This window comes from Perca fluviatilis, chromosome 14 (assembly GCF_010015445.1).
Source record: "Perca fluviatilis chromosome 14, GENO_Pfluv_1.0, whole genome shotgun sequence".
In the NCBI taxonomy this organism is placed as follows: domain Eukaryota; kingdom Metazoa; phylum Chordata; class Actinopteri; order Perciformes; family Percidae; genus Perca; species Perca fluviatilis.
Window position 1 is genome coordinate 17,966,726 of NC_053125.1, and position 17,201 is coordinate 17,983,926.

The following is a 17,201-nucleotide window of genomic DNA, read 5'->3' on the forward strand; positions in this document are numbered from 1 at the left end:
TGGCCTACAATCATAACTTTATTGACTACAGGAATACATAGTCAAACGGAAATGTTTGGCATAACACATTTTATTGTGCACAATCGTAGAAAACCAAACATCAGAAAGACTTGTTATGCAATGTCTTTTACAGGTACTATCTATAAAACTGTACAAAACATATCTCTCACACTCACACACACACACACACACACACACACACACACACACACACACACACACACACACACACACACACACACACACACACACACACACAAACACACACACACAAACACACATAGACATACACACACACACAAACAGAAATATCTGGATTATCACAGGTTTGACCTTCCCCTTAACAAATGTCTTATCATCAAATGATTGGATTCCTATGAAAAAGATTAAATGGGCGCCTGGTTAGTTCACCTGGTAGAGCGGGCGCCCATATATAGAGGTTTACTCCATGACGCAGCGGCCGCGGGTTCAACTCTGACCTGCGGCCCTTTGCTGGATGTCATTCCCCTTCTCTCTCCCCTTTCAAGTCCAATCTGTCATATCCAAATAAAGGCCTAAAATGTCCAAAAAATAATCTTTAAAATAAATGAATGTATGTAAATGAATTTTGCTAACATCTTTAGGGAAACATAAATATAATCATTGCAAGCATTTAGTACATTTGTACACCAATCCGGTGATTAGTAGCTTAACTTTTTACAACTTTAATGCTATAATTTCAATGCTATAAGTGATACAGAATACACACATTATATTGTAATATATACAGCACAGTGGCATGATGGACCTTTATCTTTTCCACAAAGTCATAGACAAAAGCTCCATCTGTAGTGTAAAATTTGAACACCAGGGCATCTCAAAAAGTTTTTGGTGATAAAGTTCCATTTTCACATCCCGTTCAAACGTAATCTTTTCTGCCGTAAGTACTAGTAGCAGTCACGCTTCTGGTCGGTGCAGCTCCAGAATATACAGTTCCCCTGGTTTGATAAGGCAACGGGCTGTAAAATAATGGTTACAGAAAAAAATTAGTCACTGAGGTTGGACCTCCAGTAAGCCATGACGGAGACAGTAAGCCAGCATGCATAGTACCCCTGAAGCTGAAGCAGCTAAATGGAGTCCAGCCATTATAGATTTTATTATTAACACCCATGCTTTTCCTTCTGTGACATGTCTTGAGCTATTACACAATAAAATTATAGGAAGGCTATTTTGAACATTTGTGCAGTCTTTATTTTATTTTCAGCTGATTTTTCTCAGCACAGTTGCAGCTGCAGTATTTGCAGCCATGTCTTTTCCTATCAAATCACTCGGGGGCGCCAAATTCAATTTTCAAATCCTACATATTGTGGCTTTAACCAGTCTGAGGCCTAATCAGGCTTTTCTCACTCCAGACACACCCAGGGGTGTCGGACTGGGGGGGAAAGGGGACTGAGTACCCAGGGCCCTCATGTGAGGAGGGCCCAAAAAGATACTAGAATGAATAGATGTGGATGCTGGGAGGGGCCCATAGAAAATGCCTTTCAACAGGGCCCAGAATTTTGTGCTACGCCCCTGGACACACCCACCACCAGGTGCCCCCTTTTCATTTTCACCCTGCCTGTTTGTATAATGTGTCTTTGAGTGGCCCATCTCAATTTAAAACACATGAGACAGGTAATCTGACTGATTTAGAGGATCATGACTAATTAATTATCGGTATATGTGCAATTTAGTGTCCCAAATTCCCCATACAATGTCCTTAATTAATTATGAACCTGCTGAACCACCTGTGCTACCCTAACCCTAACCTGTCTCAAATAAGATCCTCATCATTTGGGACACTAAACTGCACATATACCTTAATTATCACCCCTTTTGATTTATTTTTCACATCACCTAACCAATTTGATGGATTAAGTGTCATCTTGCATTATGAAACTTAATGGTCTTTAAAATAGAGCCCCCAAAAAACTTTCCATGTGTCGGAAACAAGAGCACTTAGATGGCTGGGCACTACCAACAAGTTCAGGTGAGAATGTTCCACAGGTGAACCAATAAGTTTTGCCACAACAAGGCGCCAAAGTGCCATGAATTTCTTTCTGAATTATTTTCAAAGAAAAACAATCATCACATGTATTCAATATATGCATGTAAATTATAAAAGATTAAATAAATGGTGAGCCGAAATCAAATAAATACAAAGAATCAATTTAATTTCCACTGTCTAAACTGTACTGGTTAATTTATTTTTGAATGTATTTATGCATGTTGATTTTAAAGTCAACTTTCTTTTTAGATATTGATTATTCTAGTGTGAGATTGATTGTTTTGATCTTTGTTCACTTTATTGGTATATATATTGTTAGGGAAATCTCAGGAGCAGCTTGACTCTGGATCAATTGAGGAGTTTTTAGGATTAAGCAGTACAGTTCAACCACAACGTAGTGTCACGTGTCATGTAGTGCCATCCTAACTGAGGATTTCTGCCTTGCCAAGAAGTATTTAACTCACTCTGGAGATGTTAAGTTTAGCTGTTTACCAAATACGTATCTAACCCTCAATGCAAAGAAAGATATTACTGGCGCCAGAGACAAATATGCTTCCCTAAATCATAAACCCAAACACCTCAGCACAGACTGAAAACAATGTCAGCCTGACCATACTGCAGTGGAGCCTAGGTGGGTGCATTTATCAACTGTGTCTTCCCTGTGTGTGTGGGGAATTATCTAATTCCAGGGACATTGAGAGAGAGAGAGACACAAGGCCTTTGTTATCATACAGCTGCTCAATCTCTCTCAACTCTAAATACCCAGAGTTGACTTACAGCCTACACAGGTTGTGATGAAGTGTTTCCGAATTGACCACGTTGGGCTTTACCTGTGACTTATACACAGGTTGAAGCCCCACTGTACTGTACTACTAGTCTCCATTTAGCAAAATTCCACTACGTATAATCCATCACTAACCTCAGATAAAAAATAATTTCACTACCTTACATTTAAAAAAGACTTTCACACTTTAACATCCAGTGTATGGAGCAATATATTGCAATGTTAATGGTTGTAAAGCAATGCATGCATTGTTAGAGGCGAATTAATTAACAGTAAATCCAGAAATAAATGACTGAATATTGTATGTTGGCAGTCAGAGAGAGAGAGAGAGATCAAACATTTAGAATTGAACTCACTATTTTTCCTCTGTGGCCATTTTGCAGGAGCAGGTGAGACAGGCTCCTCCAGCGATGGCGAGCACAGCGGAGCACCAGCCGATGTAAAGTGCTTCTCCTATTTCATACCTGCGACACACAGCAGAGGGTCAGTGAGCCCATGTGAGCTTCATGTTAGGCCTTTTGGTTATCCCTCTCCACCACAACCCCCCACCACCACTACCAACACCATTGCCACTGTCTTACTTTGTCCCGGGATGGAAAGGGTCAAAGAATTCCCTAGTGATGTTGAAGGCGTACCAGGACACTGCGACCATTGTGCACAGACCTTTTTGGCAGAAAAATAAATAATCTTGAAGCATTGACAAAGCAAAGGGGAAGCTTCAAGACATTTACAAAGAGGTCCAAAGGGTTTGAATGTGCAATAAAACATGACTGTCATTTGTTAAAATTGTGGAGAAGCTCCTTCATCTTAAGGATCTTATCTTATCTAGACTGGTCAGAAAGAACATAACTTCTCTCAACTTTGGACTCAATCTCACTGGTTTACCCTCTTCTAAAATATACCTTTTAATGCATTAGTCATGTCTTTGTTACCTTGAAGTATGAACAGGACTCCAGCAGTGCCAGCAATCCTCCCTTTGAGAACATAGTTATCTCCTCCAGCCTTCGAACACTGCACTCCAATCAGGGCCGCCACCAGTCCAAATGTGCCAAACACTATCGATGTGATCATCAAGGCACGAGACGCTTGAATGTAACCTAAACAGTGTGGTAAAAAACCAAAACAACCACTCACCACCATTTACTTGCTACTACAGTATGACAAATTTGTAAGATTTGATTTTGGACTGTAAACATGTCTTGTTATGAATATTTAAAGTCCAAGAGCCCATGAAATCTTTGTAATTGTCTTTTTTTGATTGCTCTTTTTTTCAGTGTTTCATGTAATATTACACTTTATTACACATATTACTTTTTTTTAAGTTAAAATGATCTATTATAATGTTTTGTGAATAAAACAAATTCTTAAATTCTATAATCAAAATGATTATTGTAATAACATGGTAGATTTTTATTGCCAACATACCACTCAAAGCGAGGAGCGAAGGGAAATCCCTGCAGTTATGCACCCCGGTGGAATCCGTCGCACACGACATCCACAAGTTTTCATAGATGGTAGACGTGGTGATGACGTTCCCGTCGACGGTGGACGTCCTCCAGTAACGGTTCGGCAGGGTGACCCCCACCATCACCCAACCAATGAACCCCAGCACCAAAGCCACTACTTCCACAATTGGATCCATGACCTCTCCTGAGACCAGCAGTCAAAGAAAAGTATATCCAGATTTCAGATATATTTTTTTAAATCAATAAAACCTGTTATAAAGATCAGAACATCTGATTCTGGTGTGTTGGAAAGTCAGTGTGTATCTGAGAGTGTATCTGTGGTGTGTCTGCTCTGCCACTGGGAGATGTGTCCAGCTTAACAGATATGTATAATGACTTATATGACTTGCTTTCTCTCCCTCCTCCCCTAGTAACACACACACACACACACACACACACACACACACACACACACACACACACACACACACACACACACACACACACACACACACACACACACACACACACACACACACACACACACACACACACACACACACACACACACACACACACACACAACCTCGTATTTTACACCCCTGAAAGTGAACAGGTGTTCAATGGCTCACTCTCTCAGGGTCCAATGGTCAACACTCGTTCTTAATGACACTGCACTGTGGCTGTGAACGTATTCCGCCACGTTTTTTCCTTTCATGAACAACCAAACACTATTAGCAATTTATGAAAAGTTTTTAAGTTTTATTCTGAAGCGGCATAATACAAAGCACTTTTGGAATAAAGCTAACTGCACCATGTTAGTTTTATTGTTTTGGTTTGGAACCCCCAAGGCCATAAAGCATAAGGTCACAGTGACTAAGCATCACATCCAGGATTTTGTAACCTTTTGGAAAGGAATCAACATGTAATTGGTCTAACTTAAGGCCCAAAGTCACAACTAAAAGCAAATGACAAAGTTCTGAAGTTACCCAGTTTTCCCTGTAGTTTCTGTGTGTTTGAGTGTCTTTATTAATTATCCTCCAGATAGCTGCTGGGTCAGCCTTGCCAAATCCAGGGCACACACTGAGTTCACCACACTGATAATATTATTCTTAACCTGTAGTCCAGACAAAGCCCTCAAGTGTTTAGATCTGGGAACATTTCTAAACCAGCAAACTTGTTTGTATAAAGGTCAAAAATGAGGCTCCAGAAATTCACCAACCATAAACCTTAGCCCATCAGTTTGCTGGAAGTAAGTGGGAGGTTGAAGTGTTTGCTAAGGAAAGTTTTTAAATCAATTGCAGTGACACATATATGGTTTAATCAATATCTATATTTACCATTTTGAATACACAACATCAGGACTCTGAAACTGAAGCAGCTAAATGGAATCCCGCTATAAATTCATATGAGTATTTACACCTATGTGTTTCCTACTGTGTTCTCTTAATACATCCATGACTGTGACATGTCAAAATGTCTTTGTGAAAAAGGCTTATGATGTTACCAGGATGTTTCATAGGAAGTGTTTGAATCAAGTATCCTATTTTTGGCTCGTTTTTATATTGATTAACTGTGATCTGTTAAACCCCAATGTCCATCTTGTAAATGAACCTGTTCCAAGATTAATACATTTACTTACATATTGGACACTGTGAGAGTATTTGAGGTCATCTTTTGGTTCTACAGAATTGACGTCTCACTTCAGAGTGATTAAAACAAAGACATAAATTCAAACTGCAGGTAAATCGGAACTTGTTGGCATATTTCATTTCACCTGAGCTCTGAAAACTGGAACCTGCCGCGCCATAAATGTCTCTTTTACTGGCCAAGCTGTTTACAAAGCTCATTTTTATAACGCACTTGGCCACAGCATCGGTTGCTGATGAGTTTGTCTTATTAAATGCAAATATCACAGTGGCTTGGTCTGTGAAAGACGGTGTTTATGTGATTTCTTTTTAAGTGATACCAGGAAAGAAGCCCACCATATGCTTTTCAGGAATAACTCATCACATGGCAGCACAGAAGACCACACAGAATATATATATGCAATTTTAAAAATATGTGTGTGTATGCTAGTTTATATAAAAAAGGAAAATTAACAAATACTGCAAAAAACGATTTAAGAGATAGGAACAGTTCCTGCTTTATTTACAACCCTTCTGTGGTCCAGGCTTATATTCAAACTCCCAATTCTTGGTGCAGATAGGTTGATTTTATTATTTTACAACTATTGTAATACATCTTGTGAAATGCACGGCGTGGACAATGTGTGTTCAGCAAATGGTAATGTGTGGGAAAATATTTAAGATGAAACCCAGAATTTGACATTTTAAGACATTACCTGATACATAAATCTTTATATAATTATGACCATATAGTGGATATCTTTATACATTTCATGGTTGTGTTGTTGGAAATTATTGGCTCGATAAATGTGAAAGTGTTATAAACAAGTGAAAAGATATTTAAAGGCCTGGAAAACCCATTTTTATAAATAGACTTATTACTATGAGCAAGGGGCTCCAACATGAACACACTTTTCTGCCAACAGTTTCTGTTGTTTCATAAGAGAGATTTCTGTTTGTGTTTTTTCTGTCTTCTTCTTACTAGTTTGAAATGGGCGGAGCTTAATTTGTAAAAAAAAAAGTAATGTCACGTACTTCTTTGCACCAATCAGAATGCAGCTATATTTAAATAAAAATATGACAGTTGGTGGGTTATTGCCATACAGTCTATGGTTATTGCTTATGTTGCCAGGCAACCGTCAAATCTGTCATAAAAATATGATATCAAAACTGAGTTTATGATACCATGTTAACTATATTAGTTTTGTGTGTTCGCATGCTACCAGTTGATAATTAGCAATTAACTTAACTTAAGTACAGGTGAGGCTGATGGGAATGTTATGAGTGTTGCAGGTATTTGGTTATACTTTTTTTTTTTTAATGGTATTAAAAGTTTAACCTGATGAAGTTTCTAGATGTAAAGTTGAGGGTTGACCAAAGTTATTACAATTCCTCCTGAGGGGAACATGAATGTCTGTATCAAATTTCATGTCAATCCATCCAATAGTTGTTGAGACATAGCCTAATGCTCAAAACCGCAAGAGAGAACTTCAAGTTGTGCTAAAGGATCACCAAATTCATTAGAATGAATCCTCTGGGAACCATGAATGTCTGTTCAAAATCTATCCATCCAATAATAACAGAGATATTTCAATCTGGACCTATGTGGTGGATCGATTATTGACCTACCAAGAAACAGGCCGTCATTGCCATCTGTAGAGCCATGGTGCTAGCATGGCTAACATTGACATGTCACTGAAAGAACTTGGACCATGTAAAAACATATCAACACTTTCAATGATATTTTTCTGCGCTCTCAAAGGCCACAACATTTCGCCTTTCCCATTGGTGTATCCTACAAAATTGCTTTTGCCTGCAGCATGGTCTGCTCTGCAAATAAAATCCAAGACTACAAACAGTACAATAAAAAGATGGAAGGAGATGCACATGAAATGAAACAAACTGTACTGTGTACTGTCTCTCTCTCTGTCACTGCCTGCAGTAATAAAGGATGACAGACAATAAACCGCTGTTCTACTGGATTAAACAGTAACTTCAAATTACTGTGAGATGACTGAGTGGGTAATTTAACTAAACACTGTTCTCAAACGTATTCCCTTTCTTCATGGTGATTACACATTAATATATCTCAGTCATGTGTAAACCATATTTAAACCATGAACATTGGCCTTCGTAACTAAAACTCACTGAAGCTGATCTAAATTACTGGCTTTGATTAATCATTGATGTTGAACTGTGTTAAAACAGTACATGAGATGAGTCTGACTTTTGTTAGTGACTAAGTTTATTTTCTACTCCTCTGTTTGGATATAGGCCTACATTTTTGGGGGACTTCTATTGACCCTTTTCTTTTTAGTTTACCCACTCAATCACCTCTTTCACACCGAAGAAGATTATTGTTTTCACTGATCTGTCCCTGGGGAGTTTCGGCCATGTCAGGTGGGTTAATGAGTAACACCCCACAAAGCTGATAACACCCGAGACAACTGATAGCCTCCATAAGCCTTCCTGTCGTAAAATGGTGCCAGAGACTTGAATCTATCCGGGGTCAAGATGTGAGGATAATCGACAGCAAGTGAACAAGGACATGCATGTTTTTTGTTCCATCATGTTCTTCCCAATCTTAGATCTTAGAAGACTCAAACACTTAGATTATGTAGGCTACTCTCTTACGTCCACAAAAAAACTTCACTGTAAATTCATGAGTCAATAAATGACAGTGATAAGAATTGAATTGGACTTTGCTCCATCAACAAAAGATTCTTCTGAAAATGACTTTGATAAATTGATCTGATGCAGGTTGACGTCAATGGAAAACTAGTTTCCTGCTCTTTCATAACAGTTTGAAGAATAATACAAACTCACATCCTTTTTTATGCAGATGAGTTTTGTGGATATTTTGCTCCTCTTCATTTTAAACAATGTCTAGATTACAGGCTGCCTTGTACTCCTTACTGCACTACATTTATTGAGCAGATACTTTACTTTTTACATCTAAAGCTTGTAAAATATAATGCTTTGTTATAGATTAAACTACCCAACATTATAAAATTGAAGCTGAAACAAGTAATGAATCAAATGCAAAGCATGCCAATCATTTCATATTTTCAGCTTCACAAATGTGAGCATTTACTGCTTTCCCTTGTAATTATTTGAATTATTTTATTTTCTTAAGTTTGTTTTGTCCAAAAATGTGATCAAGCAACGTAAATGTTAGAGATGTCTGATTGTGCCGAGTGTGACTACCGTACGATTGTTGTAGGTCTTCTCCTGTACTCAGCTCTCTCTCTCACAAAACAGATCTCAAAATAAATACATACCTGTGTGAATGGTACTCCAATCTCATTGAAAAGCTCAACAATAATTTCCTTATAACACAAATCTTCTCTGTTCAAAATCATTTTAATTAACGAGATGGAAAACACAACCCATTACATGTAGCAAAGGTATATGCATTTTAAATGACAAAGGTATTAATTTCCACCAAGTGCGTTGCCTCTCTTAAATTTTAAGTAGTCTTCAGAACAAATGAAAAGAAACCTCATGTCCAAAATAAATACAAACATCTCCTCATAGCCTCCTCAGCAGCAGCTGGACTTAGTCTTCTACCATGCATTATGGCAGTCACTGCTACCTCACCAGCAAACAAATCACACGGTTGCTTTTGGTATTACAAGCTACACTTTCTACTGCACCAATAACACTTTCCTTAACAATATAGTATGTCAAAAATCATCAACAGACAGTTACAGAACCCCAACTGCACTTTTTTTTTATAAAGACATTCTTTACAAAATGTAAATGTGAACGTAGGAAGTTTAGGCTGAGGTGCAAACTAAATAAGAAATTACATAAAATTGAGCGGCACCTTAAGTATCTAATTTATTTACACAAATATTGAGAAAAGTGCCATGCTATCATGTGTGAATATACAGCTAAGTAATGTTATATGTATGGCGAATCTCAACCCTGTTACAATATGGTTATTCACTGGCATTATTTAAACCCTTTAATGTACATTCTCAACTTAAAACCAAAATGTTAACATCCTTCAAGCTCTCTCCACAAACTTATTTTTTTTATGCAGAGTCAGTGTGTCAGTCCAGTAAAATTAAGACATGTCGTCCCATGTCTAGGTTAGGATTTAGCAGCTCCCTTTGACACAGCCAAGCCGATGAGACCGGCCAAACCGGCCACAGCGAGACCGAATCCACCGACGATCGCAATGCCAACCAGGCCATCTAGATGACAATGTGTGAATGTCAGAACGGTGGTTTTACACTCAAACAACAGGGTCAAATAACTGTTATTATGTTACTCAGATTGGTTCATACCTTTCTTTAAAGCCTTATCGATAAGCTTCTCCAGTTCATGAGCCTGCTTGTTCCCCGGTTCGTTCTTCAAAAGAGTTCGGATGTACTTCAGGGCTTTTTCGTATTCCTAGAAGATGAACAGAGGAGAGGAAATCCCTGTCACTTTGAAAAAAAACCCACAAATTTAATGTCAATATTGTCATGACTTTAGGAATGACACTAACTTTGAGTCTGTAGTTGGCCACTGCAAGGTAGAACAAGAAGTCTCGGGAGTCATCCTTTGATGTTTTCTGAACAAGTTCTGGAACAACAAAACAGCAACAAAGAAAAAATATTGATTTAAACTGTTCTGTTACAAAAATATCCAAGCTAATATGTTACAGCAAACCCTAACTTACTAACAGTGAAGCTGCCTTCTGATATTTTCTCAGTAAAACTCAGAAATTCATTTTTGTATAGTAATAGTGACTAGAGCCTGACAGACATTTTCATAATCAATACTATCACAGTCCCAGTACATGTCTGAATTATTTAAGAACCACATTTAACCCTTGTGTGGTCCTTTGGGTCACCGGGACCCGAAGGACCACACAAGGATGATGTACTTCTGTTTATTTTGCTGAGAATTGCTCTCTAAACCCTGTCTCTTGTAAAGTAAGTAAGTAAAGTTTGTTTCCTAGCACATTTAAACACCGTTTAAGCTGACCAAAATGCTGTACAAACGAGCACCAAGGTGCTGCATTAAGCTTTGTTTTGTTTTGACCACACAAGGGTTAAGGATTCCTTATCCAATATATGAGATTAGATTTTTTGTAACTCTCAAATCTCAATATTGGCCTCAAAAATTCACTATTGCCTGTACTGTAATGTGTAGCTTTTAATATATGTTAACAAAAGCATATATTGCATTAACTTACCCTCCAAGAGTACAATTCCCTTCTTGATATCATCTGTGTATTTACTCCTGATGAGACACCAAGCATACTCAAACTTTGTTTCTTTGGAGACGGCTCCCTTTGCCAGCTCACTGTTGTATTTCTTCTCAAATTTCTGTCAAAACAAAGCAACCACAGCATTTAAATTTGTGTAATTTATAAAATGTATTTAAATAATCTGTTTTCCAAGTATGGCGAAGGCATGTCCCGCACTACTCAGCCTTTTCTCTGCCTCTGATTGGCATTCTTTACCCTAACCCTAACCAACCCAACAAGAGCAGACAACGACTACTAGGCAATCAGAGGGAGAGTAGGGCGGGTCATGCCTCCGCCATCCTGGGAAAGAAAATTAGCGTAATTTACAGGAAGACAGTGAAACAGAAACACTTTGCTTTGCTAATATAACATTTACATTTTATAGCATGAGTCAAATACAACTATTAGCAGACATTTACTGTGTCATCGTGACCAGTTTTGATCACAAACATGACCCATAGATATTTTTACAACCGTTAGCATTAGCTAGCTAGGTGACGCGTCAAAGTATAGTCAGAAACCTCGCGCTTTACATACTTCAGCATTTACCGGTTTAACACCTGTTGTGAGTACATCCGTGTGTGTCTCTCTTGTGTCAATGAGTATGTTTTATGAAATAAAGAGGTTTAGTAATTTGAAAAACTTACTAAAAGGTCTTCTGGAGCTACCACATCGCCAACAACAGCCTCCATGTTTCCGGAAACAGATTTCGACCCCGCCCACTTTTATTACGTAAGTTATGACAGATCTGTTTGAGACGTCATCTCTAGATCTCTCCATAGATATATATTTAGATCTCACTAGCAAAGTCTCTCTTGTATAATATTAATATTAATACAAATAAATCATCATCATCACACACACGTTTAGGGGGAAAAAAGTTTTATTGTTTACCCTAATTTGCAGTGTTGCTGTAACACAATTCCCTGCAGCTAAAAAAGTACTTTTACTCTAAAAAGTGCTGCTGCTGAGGCTTCATCAGTTCTTCTTCATCACGTCGGCCGAGGAAAAGGCTAGAGGCAACAGTTCATTAAGGCTGGTTTTTTTGTAAGATCCATCCGGCTTGATCAAGTATACAGTCCAGTCTGATCCAAACTGGTGAGAGAGAGAGCGAGTAAAGCACACTAGTGAAGGAGAAAGTAGCCATATACAAAGTATAATGTAGGCTATATATTTTATTTCCCAACATGAAGGTCTGAATGTGGTATCAAAGTCCCTGCCACACTCTCCAGCAATACAATTCAGGTGAAGAAATATAACTCATTTATAAAATAATATTTTGACAGAAAAATTGCCAAATTTTGAGTTAAATGGTAAAAGCAAAAATACTGGAATCAGCATATAAAATATCCAGCATGTCTAGTACGTCACTCCACCCATGTTGCTAAAAACAAAACAAATTCCCTATAAATAAAGCTCAGCTTACTGTGCTAGGTTTTTAGTATGAATGTATAACATGCCTGTAAAATACTATGGCTCCTGCTGTACACACACCAACTGCCTACTGCAATAGAGGTTGTGTTCTTGGTTTATATACACTGCAAAAACCAAGATCTCATCAAGTCATATTTTAATCTAATTTATTTCAAGGAATCAAAGTCTTAGAACAAGTGAAAGAAAACTTGCCAGTGCAGAGAGAATATTTTGGTTTGTTCTAATTGACTTATTTCACATTTTCTTGGTTTTAAATTATAGACAGAAATAACTTGATAAGCTGGAAAGCTTTTGCAGTGTATCACTTACTGATTGTCTGTACCGGTCATAAAAGAGATGTCTCACCTCCATAAGAACCTGTCGACATGCTCCACATGGCCCAACAAAACGGTCTTTGATATCACTGCATATAAACAGAGGAGAGGATTAAGGCATCAGAACATGTGCAATATGAAACTTTTAATATGTCATCAAAGTCACTACAATGAGAGTCTAACCATGTCACAGCAATGGCAGTGAACTGTTTGTGTCCTTCCACCACAGCCCTCTGGATGGCCGTCCGCTCAGCACACACCGTCAGACCGTAGGAGGCATTCTCCACATTACAGCCTGAGAACACACAATACTAAGACTCTGGATTGCAATTTTTTTTTTTTCAAATAGTTTACCCCCTTTCTTTCTACTTCGCTTTGTGACCATTTTATAATTTCTGTTTTGAAAAAAGTGTTATATGAATAAATTTTGCTTGACAAATTATGCATTAGAAGAGCATTTTAAAAAACAATAACAAAAAAACAATCAGATGGGCAATTCTCAGTGTTATATTGTTGTATATTATATCACCGTATTATTACTGATGCATTTGTGTGATGCATTTTAATGCTGTAGTTGTTTGAGGTGGAGCTATTTTCAACTATTTTATATACTTGGGTAATTTAATTTATTATTTAACAATACTAAAGTAAATTTACATCGTTACTTTTCAGTTTTTAATTATTTTTTATGCATGTAGGCTACTTCAGTGGTGGAAGAGATCTTTTTTACAGAAGTAAAAATCCCACAACCTTTATTACAAGTCCTGCATTTAAGATCTTACTAAGGTAAATGTACAAAAGCATTATGAACAAAATATAGTATATGTATAGTATTTCATATTTGTTACGCAGAGTTCAGAGTTGTGAGTTCAGTATTATTTAATATTATTTATTTTAATTAATGTAAAACCATATTTTATCTACAAAATAAGTAGGGCCTTCAGCTGTTCAAGTAGCCTAGCCTACTTGGGTAGATTACATAGCCTATTCTCTTTCCACCACTCTACTTGCGGTTCTCAGTTAGTTTTAATGGGTGCACAAGAAAAGAGAAGTCACCTGTTGGGTTGTTACCTGAAATGATAGCGCCATCTGCTGTTAATATGGCAGCACCGACAGGGAACCGACTGTAGGGACAGTATGCCATGTCCCGGGCCTGCAGACACTTTGACACGAGCTCTTGAACTTTATCTGCGATAGGATTTCACAAAACAAGGTTAGCATTTACGATGAGCCGAATGATAGCTTATGTCAAGTGAAACTGAAAAGATTTGTTAAATGAACTTGCCTGTCATTGCAGAAGAAGACTCGCAGTTTTTGGGGAATATGTCACCCTTTACAGCTGAAAAAAATGAATATCAGTTCTGTTAATGTTTAAGAATTAAATTTGATTCAGCCTACCAGGTTTGCCGAGAGGAGCTAGAACAGCGGGGTTCATGACAGCTGAATGTGCATTGTTTACCTTCACGTCATTGGCTGGTTGAACGGGGCGTCATCGATCAGCTTGGTCCATGGGTCCATAGACTGTAGCCTATATACTGATGGACGACGCGTCTCCACTTCCTCCCACTGTACATGGTTTGGTCAAGTTTTGGTAGGCTACTGACATGTCAAAGTTTCTCGCGAGATAAAGTAATGTTGAACGAACGGTAACATGACAAAACCACCCCAAAGCCCGAATTAATAAACTTCAACCAAAATCAAATAACCTTTATTTAAAACTGACATTCCAGCAGAAACTAATATTAGCTAGCTACATAAAATAAACAAGACATAGCATATAACTACTACATAGCCGATAATTAGTAAGTCTTACAACAATTGACAATTGACAATTTGTAGAAAACAAATTAAACCATAGCATATGCCAAAGAACCATAGCAATAACCAATTGGGAAACAATTTAAATGATAAGTCAATGAATTTATAGAAGAATAATTGGCAACTATTTTGATAATTGATTGAGTCATTTTCAAGCAATAGCCTAATGCCAGTTATGCCCTTGTTCCAGCCTTTATGCTTTTCTTTATCTTATGTCATATTAAACTGAGTTGATAGGACAAAACAAGCAGTTTAATGACATAACCTTTGCCTGTTGGAAATTTCAATGGGATTTTTTATTTTACAGAGCAACCAATATTTAATTAATTGAGAAAATAATTTCCAGATTAATCGATAATGGAAATAATTGTTATTTTTAGCCCTACGTAAAAAACAACAACACATTCTTTCATACTAAATGTCCCACTGCACAAATTATGATAAAATCCCTGTAAAGTCCTATTTAATGTGCAAAGTGAAATATATTTATGTACACAAATAATTATTTAAACCTTAGATCCATCCATCCATGTCTCATACATTCCCATAAAAGTCTCTGTTTGTTGTTGCAGGACTCATCATCACACAACACAGCAGCCCTTTGCAGAGTCTGGCCAGGAGGACGAAAATCAGAAAGGTCTCCCACACTGCATTCCAGAAAGCAAATGTATACAGGGCCTTATCACAGTAAACACCATCAGCAGCTGCAGGATCATAGTTGGGCTGATAGACTGAGAAAACCCACACGTCACCTGTAGGTGCATTGGACAAACACATTTAGTTGTGATCTGATTATCCTCAAAATCAGTATTTTTAAATCATGGGACCTGTGACATTTTTCATCCTTGCCTGCCAGGATCCATGTGCAGAAAAACAGGTTTAATAAGCACAGCAGACAGGCTTTGAAAGCTTTGGGATGCTCCTGTGGCTGAGCTGCATCGCTCTCACAGGGAAGGGTCATATACGGTATCTTCAGCAGCGTCATCAAAGCCAACCCTAACAGGTAGTTGGGAATGTTAGGTTGCTGAGGGCAGTCCTTGAAATAAACAACACCTGTGGACAGATGGTGGCGAGAGCTGCGTGGTTACAGAAAGGTTGTTGAAAGACGATATGATGAAACATCAAGCTGAAGAAAGATGATACTGACCAAAGATGACTCGTGCCAGAGTTATGACCACACATTGCACTGTGACTGCAACTAGGGGGGTAGGATTTAAAAATAAATAATCAAATTGATAATGTCAGATTAATTGCATATTTTGAGTCCTACATACATTTATTATATGACATTTTAACATAAAAACATAGCAGAAATGTCTGATCCTTTTCTTCTTCTTCTGTGAAGCACTCTATAACTTTGTTTTGAGTTCTATACAAATGAGTTATTAGTATCATTACATTAAATGACATGAAACTATGACCAAAACCTTACTGTAACAATAGCTTAAATCCCTAAATGTGACAGAAACTGACTCAAAAGGCATTTAAGGTCACAGGAATTTAGTTATTTTAGAAATGTATGTACAAGGTATTTATAGTTAGTGTTAAGAATATTTATGTCAAACTATTGTTTCCAAGATCAAGTACTTTGACAACCAACATTTGTAGATGTTGTATTAGACTACATTCATTTTAGCTGGTTGTAAACTAAACTGCAGCTACTTACCCGATAGCCTTGGGGGTCTGGCTAGTGGGGGTTTCACTTGAAGTCTTAATATGGCACCCACAGTTATTGTCACTGGGCGGTCTGTAGATGGGGCTAAAGAGCAAACATAACTGGTATTAATTCTACATGTGATTGTGATGTTATGAAAAAAGGAAAAGTAAAAATCTACTGCATGTTGTGGTCGTCCCATTGATCAGCTTGCAGGTACCAAATACCATCACTATTATAAATGCAATATTTACATTGTTTTCATACTTAATCCAAAAGTGAAACTGAGGCAACAGTTTCGGCTGACACAAAGTTTATTAGTAAATATCACACCATCAGACCATTTGTTGGATGTTTTTAACAGAGCATTACTACCATAGGCGTAATTTGCATGGGGGATGGGGTTACAACCCCCCCAATAATCAAAACTGGCCAGTGTACCCCCCCCCCCCTAAAAACCTATTATAATTTCCTTTACATAAATAAAGACATTTTCACCATAAATTGATGCAGGAAAATTCACCAGAATGCAGGAAATGAAGTGTTTGACGTTCAAAATTTAGCTTAAAAGTTGAAATCTCAACCCCTCCAATGTTGAACCCAAAGCTACACCCTTGATTACTACTATCAGACAGTTTTAAACAAAACTCTTATTAAAAACTCCTTATTTGAGAGACCAAATTTAGAGCAGATCACCTGAAATACCTGACACAGGTCGCACTTACACTTAGAGCGAACTCAATTTATGCAATTATACAAGAACACACTTGCCTGCCATTGCAGCTGTAAAGGTTTCCTCTACCTGAACACTTTGTCAAATAACTTAACTGGTGAACTAGACACTTACAGGAAC

General features: G+C 37.6%; 4 protein-coding genes across 5 annotated transcripts; all 4 read right to left on the reverse strand.

Moving 5' to 3' along the window:
• Positions 1-52: 52 nt before the first annotated feature.
• cldn15a (claudin 15a) lies at positions 53-4,631 on the reverse strand. Its single transcript, XM_039821438.1, has 5 exons — positions 4,236-4,631; positions 3,743-3,907; positions 3,392-3,473; positions 3,167-3,274; positions 53-998 (listed from the first exon to the last, which is right to left on the reverse strand). The coding sequence occupies exons 1-5, from the start codon at positions 4,450-4,452 to the stop codon at positions 899-901; spliced, it is 672 nt and encodes a 223-aa protein (XP_039677372.1). The 5' UTR covers positions 4,453-4,631; the 3' UTR covers positions 53-898.
• A 4,596-nt stretch (positions 4,632-9,227) lies between these two features.
• Positions 9,228-11,863, reverse strand: fis1 (fission, mitochondrial 1). The gene is made up of 5 exons (XM_039823582.1): positions 11,776-11,863; positions 11,075-11,207; positions 10,382-10,458; positions 10,179-10,284; positions 9,228-10,085 (listed from the first exon to the last, which is right to left on the reverse strand). The coding sequence occupies exons 1-5, from the start codon at positions 11,818-11,820 to the stop codon at positions 9,982-9,984; spliced, it is 465 nt and encodes a 154-aa protein (XP_039679516.1). The 5' UTR covers positions 11,821-11,863; the 3' UTR covers positions 9,228-9,981.
• Positions 11,864-11,993: 130 nt separating this feature from the next.
• zgc:103586 lies at positions 11,994-14,450 on the reverse strand. Of its 2 annotated transcripts, XM_039821554.1 has the most exons (6): positions 14,336-14,450; positions 14,162-14,215; positions 13,948-14,064; positions 13,060-13,171; positions 12,908-12,965; positions 11,994-12,223 (listed from the first exon to the last, which is right to left on the reverse strand). In XM_039821554.1, the coding sequence occupies exons 2-6, from the start codon at positions 14,166-14,168 to the stop codon at positions 12,107-12,109; spliced, it is 411 nt and encodes a 136-aa protein (XP_039677488.1). In that variant the 5' UTR covers positions 14,169-14,215; positions 14,336-14,450; the 3' UTR covers positions 11,994-12,106. The 2 variants fall into 2 exon arrangements, with proteins under 2 accessions (XP_039677488.1, XP_039677487.1); XM_039821553.1 differs by lacking the exon at positions 14,336-14,450 and having other exon boundaries at positions 14,162-14,327.
• A 40-nt stretch (positions 14,451-14,490) lies between these two features.
• On the reverse strand, positions 14,491-17,192 carry LOC120572297 (transmembrane protein 272-like). Its single transcript, XM_039821552.1, has 5 exons — positions 17,120-17,192; positions 16,361-16,453; positions 15,842-15,892; positions 15,544-15,747; positions 14,491-15,446 (listed from the first exon to the last, which is right to left on the reverse strand). Exons 1-5 carry the CDS (start codon positions 17,124-17,126, stop codon positions 15,229-15,231), a joined length of 573 nt encoding a protein of 190 aa, XP_039677486.1. The 5' UTR covers positions 17,127-17,192; the 3' UTR covers positions 14,491-15,228.
• Positions 17,193-17,201: the final 9 nt, after the last annotated feature.